Genomic DNA, 21,405 nt, shown 5'->3' on the forward strand with positions numbered 1-21,405 from the left:
TCTAAACTTTTATTTATAAAATGAGGCTCACTTATGAGATTTCAATGAATGTTACACTGCAAATTACTTACATTCTGCAAAATATTTTAAGAACTTTTTCCTATCAAAGGTAGTTTATATTGGATTATCTGAAACCCAATAGTGCCCACAGATGAGCTTCTTATAGTTCTTTTCATTAATGCTTGGAAAGCACTGTGAAAATGAAAAGTGCTGTTAAGTGCTATCATCTCCCTTAAATTTTCATTTATACTGTGTGCACATTGTGAAATAAACACATATGCAGCATGTCCATGTTTGATATGTATTTTTATTTCCCTGCAGTTTTCACTTATCAAGAACAAGTAACAGGGAAAGTTGTCTGAACTAGTGCATAAACAAACATTCTGAAACACCACTACACGTATCTAATATACAAGAACCGTATAAAAAAAGTCACTAAAACACTACACTATGAAGGTGTCCAACGCTTACAGTCAGACTTTTTCCAACCCGTTACTTGCCTTGTAGCCACAGGAAAACTCTCCAAAATTGAAAAGACAATCTTGCCACAACCCTCCCCCCCTCCCAACACCTGGGATGGCTCGATATCTAGACTTCCAATAATTATTGCAATGATATAATGCAATACATACCTGGTAAAATATCCTTTATGTGGTGTGTTACAGTTTTAAAGCCAGTTAAAATATGCAGTCTTCGGATAAAATGTAATCCTTGAAAAATTTTCATACCTGCACAGTTTAAATGTACTAGATGCATAATTTTTCCTAGTCCTTTTTTTCTGTGTAATCATTTTTTATAAACTGGTATTATAAATAGAAATATACATTCAAAATATATGGAAAAGTGAGTTACTACATTAAATTTGCATGTATCGATCCATCCCTTTCCCCTGCACAGTAATAGAAAATACTATTTTGCCTTGAACTTCATATTTGACAGTGAAATGCCACTAAAGTATTTACCAAAAAGTCCATCTAGTCAAATTGTGAAACAAAATGAACCAAGTGAAAACTTTACAGTTCCTTTAGAAAAAAATTACAAGAATTTCATTTCCTAGCTATGAATCTTTAACTTTTTAGACACAAAGTTGGATTTATTTTTACAAGATACAAAATGTAAACATGGCAAAATAAATAGTTAAAACAAGTGATGCAGGATCCCATTTCATGCTCATGATCCCATTAAAGAATTATTTTTTAAAATCCATTCAGTTGCAAATTCAAGTGCAAAAGCATGATGATGAATATCTACTATTCAAGTAACAGAAATAATATTGATGATACAAATAAACTATTTTACAAGGTAGTGATTTTCCCAATTTTACAAAATATACATCATATATCGATTTAACATCCGATATACTATAGTCCATTTAGGTCCATTGTTATGCTCTGTGATCCACAGAGTTTCGCCTTTTGCATTCAGCTGGAATATGAATGACTGCACACCATCAGCACAGGTCAAAGCCACATGTTTTAGGTTATGTCACTTCCATAGCTACTGTTGTCTCTGCTATTCCATTTAAACCCAATCTTTCTGGTTCATGGTTCTCTCTATAATAAGGCAAAGAGTAAAATAAACATTAATACTCTCTAGAATATGATGTTTATCATTTAGTAGTTACAGATGCGTTTTATATAATTACAACTAAACATACTGCACAAGAACATTTCCCATTTTTACAATTTCCATACAAGAATGAGGAAAGGTTTTCTTCAGTTAAGAAATTTATGAACTTGATTATAATTATTTACTTAGGAAAAATAGCAACTTAACACAGTATTTCAGTAGCAGTCAATGATAAATTACTTATGAAACGTATCACAGGACAATTCAAGCTTTTTACAATAGACAGAGCATATGATGCTCATAAATAATAATCATTAGGAGCACAATATTGCTTAAATTACTTTCCACTACAGTTTTACAGGTTTATGGTCATGTAGTTACTAATCCATGCAGATCAATTTTTTTGATTCACTGTTTGCATGCATTAGTGTCATAGAAAGAAAAAAACAATCTGAAATACGTTATCATAGATTTAGTTAATTCCAGGATATTCTCACTTCTGAAATATACACAGAATAATTTACTTTCCCTTTGGGTATAATGTTAAAAAAAATACAAATTTGATTTGAAAACTAAAGCTCTGAAAGCTAACAATAACTCTAGCCTGCTAGACTGCCTAAACTACCAAGAAGAAATATAAGAGTAACTCAAGCTTCTAAAATAGCTGATGTATTTTTTCAGTTTAAGGTTCCCAAGTTGATGTGGACTATCCTCCCCCTTTTTTTTAAATAACAGTTCTGATTGGCATTTAAACATTCTACTAGGGACCTTAAACAAATGATCTAAGTCACACAGCTTTAGACTAAGCAGATACTCAATATCTGTTGAAAAGCAAGTCAATCAGTTGACAAGTATCTACGGCTTGAGCAGTAAAAGAAAAACAAGGAAGTCTTTTCCTCCCATAGGATCTGAGCCAGCAGAAAGAGACAGAATGATGCTTGAAATACACACACACACACAGGCACACACACCTGGCTATGCTGCTGATGGCACTGCTAGGAGTAACCTTTGGCACTCTGTCCATACTGGCAGCAACTGTGGCAAGTTTTAAGGCTGTTGGCGACGGTGCTGAAGTCCGTGTGTTGATATGCACATTGACTGGAGAAACAACACTGACGTTATTGAGGTGCACTGCGTTTGTCAGGCAGGAATTGTTCATGGGAAGTGTCTGAGGGCTGCTTGTGCACAATGCTGGGATTAAGTGGTTTGTAGTGGTGTGGCCAACTGTCCTTACAAGTTGTACAGCTGAAATCCCTGGGCTGGATGATAAAGCCATATTGGTGGAGTATAATGTTTTAGAGGTTCCTGAAGGAGAAGAAAAAAAAAATTTGTTCAATTCACCTCATGAGACATTAATTAAACTCTTTAAAAGATTAGGAGTTTAAAAATAAAAAGAAATGCAAACATTGGTGATCTAATTAAATGTCCGAAGAGAGTTTCTAATCCATAACAACATATTCACCTTTACAACCCCAAAGATACCCTCTTTCTACTAGCCTGCATAAAACAGTTTTGCAAAGTATTCTGTTCCTTCATATATGGAAACTCTATAACAGGACAGAGAGGCCCTCTTGGAGGCTGAGGGCAGGTGGAGATGAAAACTGGACTTCTATTACAATTTACACAGGCAAGAACATCAGTAAGGAAGGGCAATCACAATCATAGAACATAGAATCATGGAACAGCAAGTGGAAAACCCGAGGGTCTGAGCAGGTTAAAGGCTGACATGAAGAGTAAATCTTTGAGGACTCAGGGTAGTATGAAGGAGAAATAGTTTCACAGCAACACTGTATTTCACAAGGAGGAGTCACAGAAAGCAGGCCTGTGAGTGTGTAAGACTGAGAAGGTAAATCCAATTTCCAGCTTACTGACAGACCATCTGGACTATTAACATAGTTCTCCTTTTTATAAATGCACAAATGACTCAACAGTGATGGTTAGCAATTAGCTTGATGTGAGGCAAATGATAGTACGTAGAAAACTAGGCAGGGTGGACTGTTACACAGGTAGGTGTCAACTGGGCATGGGAGGACACAGGGAGCAGGCTTGCTGTGACTTTTAGAAACATCAAGCTATTCCACCACACATAGCCATAGAAATTATGGAGTCCTAACTGATTTCTTGTACAATGTTTCCCCTCTGGATTTGAAAATCAAGAACCATATCTCAAATCACTGAGTTGCAACTATGAGCTAGTAAGTATCACCTGAAACGACAGGCTTACCTGAAGGCTGGACAACACCGTTTATGTTGTTGTGGCCAGTGTTCTGTTCCTTGGCTGCCTCACTGCGACTTGGAACAGGTGCACTGACCACTGCAGATGCAGCAAAATGGGCGCTGGCTGAGTCAAGTGTTTTAGACATACAGTCAGAGGTGCTTGAGCCCTACAAAGCAAACAAAGTTAAACTCTCAACTTTTCAGATGTGAGTTCACAAACACGTAAAGAAGTGAGAAAACCCAAGAAGCTGTTGCCTTTTTCATTCTGAACAGTTACAAGTGTTTATGTTAAGAGATCTAGGACTTCACAGACTATTTTCATCTGTGAAATAAGAAAGTTACTAAAAACTGGGAAGCAACTATTTATGAGAAAGAGCTAGGGTAATAAACAATCCAAATCTTTATGTCCTATTCATTTTTCCAAGCCTTTAAAAATACTTGACAATCGTTAACATGTCTATGATTATATATCTTTTTCCCTTATATCTCTTCTGATTTTTGCTTTATATATCTTTATTTGTTGTTAAAGTGTCTAATGGTTTATGATGTCTATCTTCTCTGTGAATTGTACCTTTCATCATTAAAAAGATTCATCTTTGTTTCATTTAAAATAAATAAATAAATTTTTAAAAATACTTGACGATCTAGATACTGTTGGCAAAATGAAATGACAGAGATGACTGACAGCCATTTTGGTCCCAATGTAAAAATGTATCTTAGCCTAACTTTTCAGTAGGCTGAAATTACCTGAGATTCATAAAAGGCAAACAAAGGCAAGTTTAATGGTCATGTTCCTTTTGATTCTGTATAAAACTAGGTCAGGGTTTAAACAACAGAAATTTATTCTCATACAGTTCTGGAGGCCAGAAGTCCAAAATGAGTCTCAAAGGTTCATCTCAAGGTGCTGGCAGGGCTTCTTTCTTTCACAATTATGTTGTTACTAGGTGTTTTATTTATACAGTCTTGTCTCTACTGTCAGTCATTTAACTGTGCCTAAGGAAAACTTCATCTAGGGGCAATTTTTTTTTCTTCAGGGAAATGAGTTTCAAATGGACAAAGGACTACATTGTCTGGATTTATTACACAAGCCAATTATCTCCCAGCTTATGGGGCATATTCAAATGGCACAATACACAGCTTAGGAAGGGGTTGGGATGGTCATATCCTTGGAAAGAACATTTTGGGGGGAGTAGGGATGAGCATGATGGTTCTAAGAGTATATAATTAATTCTATGAATTCTTAGTGAACTTTCTAAAAATATGTAGCAATTTCTTTCCTAAATTAAAAATACTATCTTTGGCTCTAGTGCTCCTCTCATGAAACAGAAACTTGTCACTTAAAATTAGGTAAATTAACTGTAAAAGACACAGGTTTGATCTTCAAAACCAAGAGTAGCAATAACAAGGTTATCCGCTGTGACTTGACTAAAATTTTTTTTAAATGACATAATTATGAAAGAACAGACATAACCATGATTCAAAGACAGCTTTACCTGTGCTTTTGGATGTGTCTGTTGCGAGGAATGCTGAGATTGCTGTTTCTGCTGAAGCTGAGCAAGCTGCTGCCTTTGCATTTGAACTAACTGCTGTTGATGAGTCTGAAACTGCTCTTCCGTGATGCCCCCTGACACTGGCAAAGGACATTGATTTTAGAAATATGCATGTTTTAAAGTACTTTTAACAAGTAGAATACAATCTGAAGCTACTCCACAATTAAGATGAAAAGCAATTTCAAATCACAATATATATTATACATCAGCCACGAACAACAGGGTAAAAATGATACACCCTTCAGCCAAAGTAGCTTATACTAATATCTAGGACCTTCTAATAATACGTTTAAAAAGTTGCTATTTGTAGTTTTTACTGTATAATACAGCTCTAATTTGAGGATTCTTCCATTTATTGAGACTTAAACCACATGTTAAGCCAATAGATGCCTGAAGTAAGTACTATCTATAAAAACATGGACTAGAAATATGTTAGAAAATCAAAGATACACTGCATCCTCAGATGTAATCAATTATGCTATTACCAACTGTGTTAAGTTACTAAATGTCAAAAATAAGACATTTAAAACTTTTATTTAAAAAATTACTTTAAAAAAAGTTATCAAGTTATAATAAGAAACACTTTTCCCAAAGAAATGTAAACAAACTTTCACTCACTGATATTTAAGTACATCACTGATAAACTTATTTCAGAGGACACAGAGCTATCTCCATAGAAGTCAGTATATTATTAGAGCCACAAAACATTTAAATCACATCAGAATACATGTACTACCAGAGCCATTTTACTCTATTTTTCTTTATTGTTTTCTTTCCTTTCTCCTAGCTATTTCACTCAATCACCAAGTATTTACTATCTATGATGAAAAGTGCTGAATTAAGAGTTAAGAATGCATACAGAGAAAAAAAATAAATTTAAAAGAAGGTCCCTGCTATAAAGTCCTACAATGTAGTTGGGAAGAAAAGATACACATAAAGAATTCTCTACTAATATAAGTCAACCTTTAAAAGTAATTTAGCTAACTTAATCAATATGACTTGAAGGAGTTTAGATAGGAGACTATACCTTCAGCTAATGTTACTTAACGAGAAATCCCCACCAAAGTTTTCCATTTAGCAGAATCACAAATGGGAAATTTTATATATATGTACACACACACACACACACACACACACACGATGGCAAATTAGACATAACAAGTTGTGCAAAATACAGCTTATTTTCTAAGAAGGAATTAAGCCCCAGAGATGGACAAAGCTTTAGATAGGCCTTCATTTCTGTTACACAATGTTATCATTAGAATTAGTACTGGACTGTCATGGAGAAACAGTTCTTAGATAGACAGCAATTTTATTTTTAGAAGATGGGCCTAGGATAGTGCTCATTCTAAAATTTCACTATTACCTGTATTTTTGAAGTACACATTAGTTATCTTACTGAATTACCAACAAAATCAAATGTCCTTCTTTGCACATGTTAAGTTCACTGCAAGTATTCTATTTTTAAATAAAAAATAATAACTTAAATTCTAAATTTAAAATCTTCAAAATCAAATGAAAATGTGAAGTGTTCATTAATTTCCAGCTCTATGAGAACCTTGGGAAAGAGATTAAAAATAGTTTATTAGATACAAAGGCAGGAAGGAAAACCTTAAGTCCAAATAAATCTCTTTCAGTCTTATGTGTATAAACCAGTGTACCAATCCAGAAAAAGTGGACTTGTAATCTAGTGTTAGTATACTCTACTCTCAAATTCAGCCTGATGTTTGTCCAGAGCTTAGGTTTATGTTGTGATGAAAAGGTGAGAAATCCATAGCACTGAATTTTAAGTGAGGAATAAAACCAAACAGGATACACTTTTAGCAGCTATTTAAAAATTCAGAAAGAAATGAGGATAATGAGAATTTTTTCATTTTTCAAAATCTTTTAAGTCAGATAATCATAAAATCTTACTAATCAAAAAAAAAATATATATATATATATATAAAAATTACTAGAAAGAACAAATTGTATTCTTTTAGCAACAAAATTAGTTTTGGTTAGTAGTTACTAACTAACAAAACATTGCCAACTAGAGGTATTCTAGTTGTTCTTATGAAAAGATGATCATTTATGTAGATATCAAAAAGGGATGCTAATAAAATTTCCTGGTTTGGGCAGGGATATGTCTACTTACCGCCCTGACTTGTTGAAGCCATTAATTTGTTCAAGAACTCCATCCTTTTCATCATAGAAAATGCATAAAATCCCAACCAAGACTTCACTGAAATCACTCAAATTAACGGACAAGTGTGCCCAACTTCTTAAAAACTCAGGCTGGCTTTGATACCGAAATTCTCATTCCTGATTCTGCTACTGGTTGAAAACCACTGATGGTAAAACTTAATTCAAAAATATGGATATGCTTAAAATATTAAATTCATTTTTTTCTTCTTCCTTTTTACCTCAAATTCAGCATGTTAGATTCATTCTTAACATCCAGTTTGTTGTTGTTTTTAAATACAATAAGGTGTTTTGTGCTTGAAAAATGCTTATGTTTCCCATTCAGAATTTTCTAGAGCATTAAACACTCTTCAGACAAAAACAGCAATCATGACACAGAATTGGAACACATACAGAACCCCCTCCCTAACTGACCTCTTTCATTTCGTAAAGATGAATGAAAGTGGTAAGAAATGTAGTACTGTTTTAATGGCACAGTCATAGTACTGAGCAAAAGGAAAGCATCTCCACTGATTATTTTTCCTTTATTATTTTTCCATAAGAAATTTATTTCTTGTAGTGACTTTGAGTTATCAAGAGATAAGCATTAAAATACACCAGGAAAATGTCACACTTACAGTGTGAAGATAACTCTTTAGGAATGAGACATAGCATGGGGGCCCAAGTTTGGAATGGTGGTAGTGACATAAAGAAGTGGGAATCTATGAGAAAAGAAACCATATCTGTTTCTCTTGCTTAGGGTCAAGTTCTTTCTACTAGTTGCTATCAAAAGTTGCTAGCTTAAAAGTAAATTTCATGCTGGTCATAAATCTACCCTATCCAACATGTCCAAGTCCTGTCAGTTTAAAAGTAACTGACAATCTTGTAAATTGATACAGTTACTATGCAAAACAGTACAGAGATTTCTTTAAAAAACTAGGAGTAAAACCACCATATCACCCAGCAATCTCATTACAAGGCATATACCCTGAGGAAAGACACATGTAACCCAATGTTCATTGCAGCTCTATTTATAATAGCTAGGACATGGAAGCAACTTAGATGTCCATCAACAGATGAATGGATAAAAAAGCTGCGGTACATATATACAACGGAATATTACTCAGCCATAAAAAGGAACACATTTGAGTCAGTCCTAATGAGGTGGATGAACCAAGAGCCTATTATACAGAGTGAAGTAAGTCAGAAAGAGAAAAACAATTATCGTATACTAACACATATATATGGAATCTACAAAGATGGTACTGATGAACCTATTTTCAGAGCAGCAGTGGAGACACAGACACTGAGAACAGACTCATGGACACAGCTGGCAGGGGAAAGAGAGGATGGGAAGGATGCAGAGAGTAACATGGAAACATATACTACCATACGTAAAATTGACAGCCAATGGGAATTTGTTGTATGACTCGGGGAACTCAAACCAGGGCTCAGTAACAACCTAGAAGGGTGAGATGGGGAGGCAGGTGGGAGGGATGTTCAAGTGGGAAGCAACATGGGTAAACCTATGACTGATCCATGTTGATGTTTGGCAGAAACCAATGCAATACTGTAAAGCAATTAGCCTTCAATTAAAAATAAATAAATTTTTTAAAAAAGTAACTACAATCTGATTGTTTTTTGAAGGCAAAAGGCAGGAAATGTTCCCTTCCCTAAGAGGTCTTGCAAATCTCCCTGGGTAACATATTATAGAATTTTCCCTTTGACATATGCAAATTGTCATTCTGTATATTAGTAACATACTTGCATTTCTAATATTTTAAGCATATAACTGACAGTCTGTTTTTTTACTAAAGCCTCTAACCTTTCTGGCTGTCTTTCTACCTGCCTTGGGTTTATCAGTCTGCTTTCATTCCTCAGATGAATCCATGTAGCTTTTCACAGAATACTCTGTTGATTCTGTTTTCAAAAATTGCAGGCATCCCTCATTTTGTTCTTTATCTTTCAGTCATGTGGTTCCTACAAGGTGCTCTGCTAGCCTGATCCCTTATCACCTTTCCCTCTCATAATTTGACAGTGCTCCAACACAAACATACTCTAGGTATCTCCACTAGATTTTACACTGGTGTATCGATAAAGCTTTACATCACTGCTTTTTGAACTTGGGCCCAGAGAAAACATTCTTGAGTATGTGTGAAATCTTTACAAGTATTTGTCAACTTTTCACTGTTGTTTCATTGATGAACTAATAAAAAGAAACACTGAATAGCAATACATTCTGGATTTTCTAGATGACCACCCCACAACTGAGTATAAACATGATTTTTGTGCTTGTATCTGCTACCTTTGAAAAAATAACCTTTTAACTTTTAATGCAGTGTTCTTCTAAAATTAGGATAAAGTGATTCTTGGGAAGCTATGAATATTTTAGAATACTAGCCTAGACCAAGTTTTTGCAGCTTAATGAAGAACATCTAATGTGATAGTAAAAATAATCTAAAAGTCAAAATGATTATTTGGCACTTCATCATCTACCAGGTAGGTCTGTTATAATACGTTTTAATACATACCTTGTTGAAGCAATGCTGATTATATGCAATGTCTGTTTGCTTTAAAAGCTGGATCTGGGGTTACATGGAGGAGGAGGAGGAGATCCTATTTTAATCCTTCTAGGTAATAGCAAGCAACCAGGTAAAGTTGACAAAAAACCACTGGACCTACTCTAAGGACAAATCTTCTGATCTACAAAAGCCAACAATATAATCCAGGACTATTCACATCCTCTAATGTAACTAATGAGAAAACTGCAAAACTGTGGGGATACTAACCAGGGTGAAGATGAGAGGTGAGACAGGAAGAGAGAGGGTGAAAGGGGTGGGGAATGAGGAACAAATGAAATGTGAAGATAAAGCAGACTAAAGATCCATTTAAACTTCTGAAACCCAAGCTAACAGTTATAATTGAAATTTCAGTATGATTTCCTTTAGCAGTCAAACTAAAATCTTTCAAACTCCTGAAGTCTAAATCCATTTCTCACCTTTGGAAGTGACTTTAACTTAAAAAATAAGTTCTTGTGAGTACCTCAGTGAGTGTTAAAACATAGTTTTCCTTTTTAAAAACTTTTATGCTTGCAAACATTTTATACCATTTTCAGAAAGATTGAGAAGACAATGCAACCATGCACTAGTCTAACCCAAGATTAAACATAAATTGCCCTTTGAGTCTGAACAAGCAATACTACTTTTAGATGTGAAATATATTTTCTTAAGGTTGGGATTTAAGAATAGTATCTCAAAAGAATAAATACTGCAGTTTCAAATGACTGAAAACTTTATCATCTATTTATTTAAATAATATATTTGCTTATCATAAGCTCCCTGAAGGTAAGGATTATTGTCTCCTAAAATTCTGCAACTTCCAAACACTTAACACAGTGGCTTGCATATGTTAGATCCTAAATAATTATGTATTAAAAATAATTTTCCTTGGTTATCCACTTTCTTTATTTAGCACATCCATCTTTCCTTTCCTATTCTTTGAGAATAGGCTTTCAATTAAGATAACATACTTTTATTTAATAATTAACTAAATGAAGCCTTCAGTTTTAGTTCTTACTAGTACCTAGGACACACAATTCTATTTGTTTCCCTTTAAGTCCATTTAGTATGGTACCGAAAATAATAATTAGAATACATTCAGGACACAGCAACTATGACTTGAAAAACATTAACTGGGTTATTAACAACATAAAAGTAAGAAAATTTTCTGTAAATGGCTCTCAAGTTCAAGGTTGTTGTTTAAGAACTAAGAACTTGTGATAGAAATAAATACTACAAGTGTCAGGTGTATGAGGTTTCTATTTCTGACCAAACCCTTTATTTGCTGTGAATTTCCCAGCTGTGGAACAGAAAATTCAGTATCTGATACTCTCTGCCAAGTAAAAACATGGTTCTGTATCAGTCCTGTTACTCTTAAAGACACGCACGTTCTCCTGACCAAGTCCACTAACAAGCAGAAAGCACAAGTGTTACAGACACACCGATTAAAAGAAACCAAATGTATGAGGATTCAATTCTTTTGCATATGTCCATCAAATGGAGAAGGAAATGGCAACCCACTCCAGTATTCTTGCCTGGAGAATCCCATGGACAGAGGAGCCTGGTGGGCTACTGTTCATGGGGTCACAAAGAGTCAGACATGACTGACTAAGCACATCACATATAAAAATGTAAACTTTAAGAAATTCCTTAAATTCCTTTTAGGTAGAAAAGGAATTTCTATCAATATTTACTGAACTGTAACTGAATCCAATTTAAGTGATCTATCCAGAATGGAGAAACTATGTAATGAATATAACTGGTAAGAGGCATACTTAAAACTGCCATGGGCAAATTCCCTGGTGGTCCAATAGCTAGGATTCTACACTTTCACTGCCGTGAGCCCAGGTTTGATTCCTTGTTGAGAAAATAAGATCCTGCAGGCCCCGTGAGGTGGCCCAAACAAACAAATAACTGCTACAGCTTTTCAGTTGTTTACACAACTGGTGTTAAAAATACATTTCATTATGAATTTATATACGATGCCTAATACTTTGAAACAAAAGAAATTTGTTAAAAACAAACCACCTTGTGACTTCAATGACCTTAGAGGGTCATAGTTAGCAGAGAAAAAACATGAACAAAATTCTTTTAATAACAAATAATGGAATGGTACTAAGTTGAGACACAATACCATTACATAAAAAACATAAACATAAGAAAGGAAAAATGGCATAGACCAAAACCACTATTTTTTTCTGATGACAGGGGAAAGGTAAAAATAGAAATAATTTTATTATCTATGATAATAGCATCACATATATGTGATTTAAATTCCCTGAGAAGTGTATGCAAGCCTAAAATAATATTCAAATGCTTACTTTACACTGATACATGGTAGTGTCATAAAATTCTAGAGCTGACTGTATGGACTAATTACATTCTGAATCCATACATGCTGAGTAGTGATGATACAGTAACAAGAAACATATACATTTTCTGGAAGAGTCAAGTCAAATAGATCGGAAGTGTTTCAGGAAAGTAGAGTAGAAAGCTGCAAATGTGTGGCCATATTCAAGTTGAGGAGGAACATTTAAAATCAATCTTTTGTTATGGTATTCATTCGTAGAGAAAAAATTCAAACTATGGTCAAATCTAGTTATAAATGCTATGGTTGATATGTTTTTAAACTCTCTTTCTGGCAAAATTATTGTTGAGTAACTTTTGGTACAGGAGTTTCAGATATATAATTTGAATAATGTCTTAGAGTTGGCTGAAGAAGGATGTAACCTAATATTCGTCAGTTCAGTTCAGTCGCTCAGTCGTGTCTGACTCTTTGCAACCCCATGACTGCAGCATGCCAGGCCTCCCTGTCCATCACCAAAATCTGGAGTTTACCCAAACTCATGTCCATTGAGTCAGTGATGTCATCCAGCCATCTCATCCTCTGTCATCCCCTTCTCCTCCCACCTTCAATCTTTCCCAGCATCAGGGTCTTTTCAGATGAGTCAGTTCTTTGCATCAGGTGGACAAAGTATTGGAGTTTTCAGCTTCAACATCAGTCCTTCCAATGAACACACAGGACTGATCTCTTTTAGGATGGACTGGTTGGATCTCCTTGCAGTCCAAGGGACTCTCAAGAGTCTTCACCAATACCACAGTTCAAAAGGATCAATTCTTTGGTGCTCAGTTTTCTTGATAGCCAACTCTCACAACCATACGTGACTACTGGAAAAACCATAGCCTTGACTAGATGGACCTTTGTTGGCAAAGTAATGTCTCTGCTTTTTAACATGCTGTCTAGGTTGGTCATAACTTTCCTTCCAAGGAATAAGTGTCTTTTAATTTCATGGCTGCGGTCACCATTCGCAGTGATTTTGGAGCCCCCAAAAATAAAGTCTGCTGGTTTCCACTCTTTCCCCTTCTATTTGCCGTGAAATGATGGGACCGGATGCCATGATCTTAAGTTTTCATAATGTTGAGCTTTAAGCCAACTTTTTTACTCTCCTCTTTCATCAAGAGGCTCTTTAGTTCTTAACTTTCTGCCATAAGGGTGGTGTCATCAGGATATCTGAGGTTATTGATATTTCTCCCGGCAATCTTGATTCCAGCTTGTGCTTCATCCAGCCCCGTGTTTCTCATGATGTACTCTGCATATAAGTTAAATAAGCAGGCTGACAATATACAGCCTTGATGTATTCCTTTTCCTATTTGGAACCAGTCTGTTGTTCCATGTCCAGTTCTAACTGTTGCTTCCTGACCTGCATACAGGTTTCTCAAGAGGCAGGTCAGGTGGTCTGGTATTCCTATCTCTTTCAGAATTTTCCACAGTTTATTGTGATCCACACAGTCAAAGGCTTTGGCATAGTCAATAAAGCAGAAATAGATGTTTTTCTGGAACTCTCTTGCATTTTTGATGATCCAGCTGATGTTGGCAATTTGATCTCTGGTTCCTCTGCCTTTTCTAAAACCAGCTTGAACAGCTGGAAGTTCACAGTTCACATACTGTTGAACTGGCCTGGAGAATTTTGAGCATTACTTTATTAGTGTGTGAGATGAGGGCAATTGTGAGGTAGTTTGAACATTCTTTGGCATTGCCTTGCTTTGGGATTGGAATGAAAATTGACCTTTTCCAGTCCCGTGGGCACTGCTGAGTTTTCCATATTTGCTGACATATTGAGTGCAGCACTTTCACAGCATCATCTTTAGGATTTGAAATAGCTCACCTGGAATTCCATTACCTCCACTAGTTTTGTTCGTACTGATGCTTCCTAAGGCCCACTTGACTTCACATTCCAGGATGTCTGGCTCTTACTATTTTTACACTTTAAAGAATCCTGCTGTCTAAAGTCATATTACGTATTAATCCATTTCAGCTTCAAAAGGTCAATAAATTTCAGACTCATGAACTTTATATAATGGGATACCATTTTCCTTACCTAAATTCGTTTGGGAGAAAATTAACCAACTAATTTGGAGAAATGATATGCCAACTTCCAATCATTCAAACAAATCCAATTTTCCGTAACAACCTTTAAATAGACAAATGTCTAAGTATAAAGTTTGAAAATAAACAGCTCAGTAATTAAAAATGATTCAGTCATTGAGACAAAATTTCAACTTAAAATGATTTAAAATCATTTTGAAGAAGCGTAACACATCAATTTTATATACTAAAATATACTGTCCAGGAAATAATTTAGAAATAAATACATTTTACAGAAAGAAAGGATATCAACAGTTTAAGTCAAGCCACATACAGCTTTGCCTTTGGATACCACGCATTTTTTGCAATTTATACATTATAAAGACATTTACAAATTATACACTTATATATATGTGATAAAGAGAAGACTATCCACAGAAGAAAACAAATCAAAATTACATCTTAGAGTCTGTAGATGTTACACATTATTTACAATGCCGAGGTATATTAATTTTAGTACAATGTTTCTTAAAATGGAAAATGCTTCTTGATCTCAATTAGATATTATTAGACCAAAACTACATTTTTCAGAAGGAAAGCTTTTTAATGGCATTTCCGAGGGGCAGTGCTTACATTCAAGCAAAGTTACTACAATAAGTGAAAGTGAAAGGGAAAGAGGCTTCCCTAGTGGCTCAGAGGGTAAAGAATCTGCTTACAATGCGTGAGACCTGGGTTTGATCCCTGGGTCGAGAAGATCCCCTGGAGAAGGGAATGGTAACCCACTCCAGTATTCTTGCCTGGAGAATTCCATGGACAGAGGAGCCTGTCAGGTTAGTGTGTTAAGCTTTCTATAACAAAAACACTTTTGTGCTATGATGATCTGATAGCAGCTAATAATCACTCTGCCCAGAGAGAATTCTCTACACATTCTTCCTACACACTCACCATACCAGGCACATTCAAAGTGAGTGGTTTTACAGGTATTAGGTAGGAACTTTTGGTTAAAATGCAAACCACAATAATAGAGTTTAGTTTCTTACACTGGGGAAAAAAAAATGTAGGTTAAGCTAAAATTCCTTTCCTCAGTAGGATCATGAAAATAAACCTTCAAAATTCATCATGAAAGTCTATCTAGTGGATAATGAAAAATTAAGAAGAGAAGAGGATATACTTTTAACAAGTAGCAACTTACCTGATATGCCATTCTTGCTGGTGTTCAATAAAGCTACAGATGCTGCAGAAACTCTTTTATTGTTCACAGTCTGCCCTGGTTTTCTTGAGGTACATTCTTCACTATCACTGTCCTGTAAATTTAGTAGCCTTGGCTGGAAACACTGTAGTCGACATGATCTGATATTGCTTAATATTTCAGATAGGGACAGTCTATTTTCACAATGTTTATTGGAAGCATTGGTCCGAGAGAAATTAGAAGAAAAGTCTATAGTTTGGGAAGCGCTTGAAAAACCATTCAGCATTTCAGGGTCTATCTGTTTCAGGACTGGGTCATGTTCTGTGGCTATCCGGTCCATTATGACCCTGAAAAGCAATATAAAGCCAAATATTACCTAGAAGAACTTAAAAACATTTTCTTGATACCGTACCTTCCATCTTGGAAACAAATAGCACGTCAAAACGAACAGTTTACCTTCCACCTCTGCCAATTCGCCTTCTTGCAAATCCTATACATCGTCTTGGGACTGTGAGTGTTGTAAGACAATGCCTGTATCTTAACTTATCCAAATCTGCCAATTCTGAATTTCCAAATGAACGGTTAGTTTGGTCCAAACGAGGCTGTACAGAAAGGAAAAAAAATTAAAACTCATAGAATAATTCTGAAATGAAGAAAAGTTAAATCATGATAAAAAGAAAGTAACTACAGTATTAGCAGAAGAATTAAAATTTAGATATAAAACTTTAAAATTGGGATTTAAATGTTAACTAGGTAAAATTCTATAAAACTGATACAGAAGTTCACTCATCAAAATAACTTAAACTAAATTTTTATGACTATCAATACATTTAAGATATATTATATTTTAAAAGAAATATATCGCTAAAGAACAATGTGGCTTTTAACATTTATGTAGGAGTTGCTGTTCAGTTGCTCAGTAGTGTCCAACTCTAAGCGACTCTAGAGATAATGAATTTAGTAATTTATAAACTTGCTACTCAGATATATTACAGGGATTTCAATAAAATTTTCAAAAATTGCACTTCAAGAAAGCATGCGTGACCTTATTTTAGGTACCTGAATATGTTCTAGTGTCACCCAGTTTGTACTCAATGAAAACCTGAATAGAATTTGTATCCTACTGTTGTGTGAAAACCGTATAAATCTCAATTATGTTGAATTGGTGCATGGTGCTTTTCAGGTCTACTATATGCTTCTACTTTTCTGTATATTCATTCCATTAATTTTTGAGAGTTCAGTATTGAAATTCAACTAAAAATCCTAATTTATCTACTTAAAAAAAGAATTGTAATAAATGGTGGAGCTATATGCAACTTTGTTCTGTATTTTCCACATATTCTGTAAATGTGTTATCATACTTTCATAATTTAAAAAAGAAAAAAAAAAGAAAGCAAGCACAGATTAAATTCATACTTCCTCTCTTTATTTTTAATGACATACAGTGCATTTCTTAGCTTTCCATTTCCTCAGTTCAGTTCAACTGAGTTGCTCAGTTGTGTCCGACTCTTTGCGACTCCATGGACTGCAGCACAGCAGGCCTCCCTGTCCATCACCAACTCCCAGAGCCTGCTCAAACTCATGTCCATCAAGTCAGTGATACCATCCAACCAGCGTGTCCTCTGATGTTCCCTTCTCCTCCCACCTTCAATCTTCCCCAGCATCAGGGTCTTTCCCAATGAGTCAATTCTTCACATCAGGTGGCTAAAGTATTGGAATTTCAGCCTCAGCATCAATCCTTCCAATGAATATTCAGGACTGATTTCCTTTAGCATGGACTGGCTGGATCATCTTGAAGTTCAACGAACTCTCAAGAGTCTTTTCCTCACGAAAGTTCGAAAGCATCACTGCTTCGGTGCTCAGCTTTCTTTATAGTCCAACTCTCACATCTATACATGACTACTGGAAAAACCGTAGCTTTGACTAGATGGACCTTTGTTGGCAAAGTAATGACCAGGAGCTGACTGTGGCTCAGATCATGAACTCCTTATTGCACAATTCAGACTTAAATTGAAGAAAGTAGGGAAAACCACTAGACTGTTCATGTATGACATAAATCAAATCCCTTACAATTATACATTGGAAGTGACAAACAGATTCAAGGGATTAGATCTGTTAGACAGAGTGCCTGAAGAACTATGGACAGAGGTTCGTGACACTGTACAGGAGGCAGTGATCAAGACCATCCCTAAGAAAAAGAAATGCAGAAAGGCAAAACGGTTGTCTGAGGAGGCCTTACAAATAACTGAGAAAAAAAGAAAGCTAAACGCAAAGGAGAAAAGGAAAGATATACCCATCTGAATGCAGAGTTCCAAAGAATAGTAAGGAGAGATAAGAAAGACTTCCTCAATGATCAATACAAAGAAATAAGAGAAAAACAATAAAATGGGAAAGACTGGAGATCTCTTCGAGAAAGTTAGAGATACCAAGGGAACATTTCATGCAAAGATGGGCACCATAAAGGACAGAAATGGTATGGACCTGACAGAAGCAGAAGATATTAAGAAGAGGTGGGAAGAATACACAGAAATGCACAAAAAAAGATCTTAATGACCCAGATAACCATGATGGGTGTGATCCCTCTCCTAGAGCCAGACATCCTGGCATGTGAAGTCAAGTGGGCCTTAGGAAGCATCATTACAAAGCTAGTGGAGGTGATGGAATTCCAGGTGAGATATTTCAAATCCTAAAAGATGATGCTGTGAAAGTGCTGCACTTAATATGCCAGAAAATTTAGAAAACTCAGCAGTGACCACAGGACTGGAAAAGGTCAGTTTTCATTCCAATCCTAAAAAAAGGCAATGCCAAAGAATGTTCAAACTACAGCACAATTGCACTTACTTCACATGCTAGCAGGTAATGCTCAAAATTTTCCAAGCCAGGCTTCAACAGTAAATGAACTGTGAATATCCAGATGTTCAAGCTGGATTTAGAAAAGGCAGAGGAACCAGAGAAAAAATTGCCAACATCCAATGGGTCATCAAAAAAGGTAAGTGAGTTCCAGAAAAACATCTACCTTTGCTTTATTGACTAAGCCAAAGCCTTTGATTGTGTGGAACACAACAAGCTATGGAAAATTCTTAAAAGAGATGGGAATACCAGACCACCTGACCTTCTTCCTGAGAAATCTGTATGCAGGTCAAGAAACAACAGTTAAAACAGGACATGGAACAACAGACTGGTTCCACACTGGGAAAGGAGTACGACAAGGCTGTATATTGTCACCCTGCTTATTAAACTTATATGCAGATTACATCATGAGAAACTCTGGGCTAGATGAAGCACAAGCTGGAATCAAGATTGCCGGGAGAAATATCAATAACCTCAGATATGCACTTGACACCACCCTTATGGCAGAAAGTGAGGAATTAAAGAGCCTCTTGCTGAAAGTGAAAGAGGAGAGTGAAGAAGTTGGCTTAAAACTCAACTTTCAGAAAACTAAGATCATGGCATCTGGTCCCACCACTTCATGGCAAATAGAAGGGGAAACAATGGAAAAAGTGAGAGGCTTTATTTTGGGGGGCTTCAAACTCACTGCAGATGGTGACTGCAGTCATGAAATTAAAAAACCCTTGCTCCCTGGAACACAAGTTATGACCAACTTAGATAGCATATTGAAAAGCAGAGACATTACTTTGTCAATGAAGGTCCATCTAGTCAAAGCTATGGGTTTTCCAGTAGTCATGTATGGATGTGAGAGTTGGACTATAAAGAAAGCTGAGCGCTAAAGCACTGATGAACTGTGGTGTGGAGAAGACTCTTGAGAGTCCCTTGAACTTCAAGGAGATCCAACCAGTCCATGCTAAAGGAAATCAGTCCTGAATATTCATTAGAAGGACTGATGCTGAGGCTGAAACTCCAATATTAGGTCACCTGATGTGAAGAACTGACTCTTCTGAAAACACCCTGATGCTGGGAAAGATTGAAGGCAGGAGAAGTGGACAACAGAGAATGAAATGGTTTGATGGCATCAGTGACTTGATGGATGAGTTTGAGTAATCTCCTGGAATTGGTGATGGACTGCGTGCTGCAGACCATGGGGGTCGCAAGGAGTTGAACATGACTGAGCAACTGAATTGAACTGAAGTCATCTTGACATGAGTTATCTGTTAATTCCAGTTCCCAAAACACCACAAAAAATATAGTTCTTACAGCATAATACTGGCATCCTGCCCGCCTCCTGAAAGCACAGGGACCATCAGGATCATTTTCTTCTTCGGGTTCTGATGCTGGGGACGGTACCTAGAAAAGAGGTATGAAGCATTCCATTTAGGAGTTACCAAAAGTCAACAATCTTTGTAATGGTCTTAAATCAGAATGTGATCACAGTGAATCACTCCACATTACATATAGTAGGTAGTGAATTTCCCAAAATATTTAAAGATTAGCAGAAGTTTTCAATGGTTAATAATAATCATTTTTAATGGGTAAGTTCTTGCAGGTAAGTTCACATGGTATTGCTTAACTGTTTCTGAACATGTATATAAATGCTTTAAGCTTGAAAATAATTAGTATGGTTTTTACATACCCCATTTATACATTTTATAAATACTGTATGTGGCCATGAATACTTTGTAATAATAATTATGTTTCATCTACAGATAGGTATGCTTTTATACAATAACTTCATTTCTCTATAATAAAGCCTAAAGCTAAGAAGATACAAAGCTTATGAATAACCTCCCACCCCTCAAAGCCAAAAAGTTCCTACACTGCACTGAAAGGGGAGTCCCTTATTTCCCCACTTGTTTTAAAATCATTTTTAAAATTTAACAGATCAGAAGCTGAAAATCAGAAGAGGAAAGAGGACTTGCTAAAAGGTAAGCAGACTGGTTTAGAAGTACTAATCTCACCACCTGACAGCAAAAGAATAGACTTTCAAAAAGCTGTCACACATTAAAAAGCATAGGACCAAGTGAGACTAGGACAAATAAATCCCCCTACATAATCTGAGTGGACCTCTAAGGCAGCACTGGTGCATTATAGCAAACGTTATGTTATCGGAAACAGATTAAGGGAAATACAAATATACTCTGATATGGCAGGAAATACTATGGTTCAGATAAATTTCTACCCATAATGGTTAAAATTAAAAAAAAAAAAAAGTTTTGGTACTTAAGTTTCAGTTGTCTCGCAATTTCACTTTGGAGTACATCTCTTTTTCTGACAACGCTGGCTCAACCACATTTACTTGCAAACTTTTGAACCTCACAAATCCCTCTCTTCCTATTTTGAGGGGAAAAATGCTTTCTCCACATTATTTCAAAACTGTGGTAATTACCACTGAGCAGGATCATCCAGGGGAGAAAGGCATTTGTTTGAGGTTCCAATATACCTCCAACCAACCCTATGGGGGAGACACAGAAACAGTAAGCTGGGGCTGATTCTTCTTCCCAGGGAACCAAACCCAAACCTGAAATTTCAAAGTAAATCCCAAATGTGAATTTTACAGTTTGGTTCCTTTACAAAGCAACTACCTCTTCCAGAATGTACACAGGAAGTGTCACAAAGTCTTAGAAATTTTTTGCATCCCTTCCTCTGGATTACCCAAGGAGGGGTTTCCAGGATTTAGTCTGAGACACAGGAAGATACAGATACAGTCTGAGATACAGATAACAACAGCCTTGATGTTAGGAGAATCAGAAGCATGACTGAGAAGAGACTGGGTTTGTATTCTGCTCTGTTGCAAATCAGTTGGAGAAGTGTGGTTAAAATGTTCTTTCCGGCTCCCTATTCCTTTATTCTTGTTTATTGGACACAGAAGAAGCATATGATTATTTTAATTATCTTTTA

General features: G+C 35.8%; 1 protein-coding gene across 2 annotated transcripts in view; it reads right to left on the reverse strand.

Annotated features, from left to right (window-relative positions):
* Window positions 1–287: 287 nt before the first annotated feature.
* The window catches only part of EPC2 (enhancer of polycomb homolog 2), a 124,855-nt gene continuing 103,737 nt past the window's right edge, over window positions 288–21,405 (reverse strand). For both annotated transcript variants that reach the window (XM_020905070.2, XM_020905069.2), the window contains 7 exons: window positions 19,765–19,854; window positions 16,069–16,214; window positions 15,616–15,959; window positions 5,280–5,416; window positions 3,794–3,953; window positions 2,541–2,874; window positions 288–1,553 (listed from right to left, as the gene is read on the reverse strand). In XM_020905070.2, coding sequence (XP_020760729.1) covers window positions 1,481–1,553; window positions 2,541–2,874; window positions 3,794–3,953; window positions 5,280–5,416; window positions 15,616–15,959; window positions 16,069–16,214; window positions 19,765–19,854 — 1,284 coding nt within the window. In that variant the 3' untranslated portion in view covers window positions 288–1,480. The remainder of the gene's footprint in view (window positions 1,554–2,540; window positions 2,875–3,793; window positions 3,954–5,279; window positions 5,417–15,615; window positions 15,960–16,068; window positions 16,215–19,764; window positions 19,855–21,405) is intronic.

This window comes from Odocoileus virginianus, chromosome 13 (assembly GCF_023699985.2).
Source record: "Odocoileus virginianus isolate 20LAN1187 ecotype Illinois chromosome 13, Ovbor_1.2, whole genome shotgun sequence".
NCBI lineage: Eukaryota > Metazoa > Chordata > Mammalia > Artiodactyla > Cervidae > Odocoileus > Odocoileus virginianus.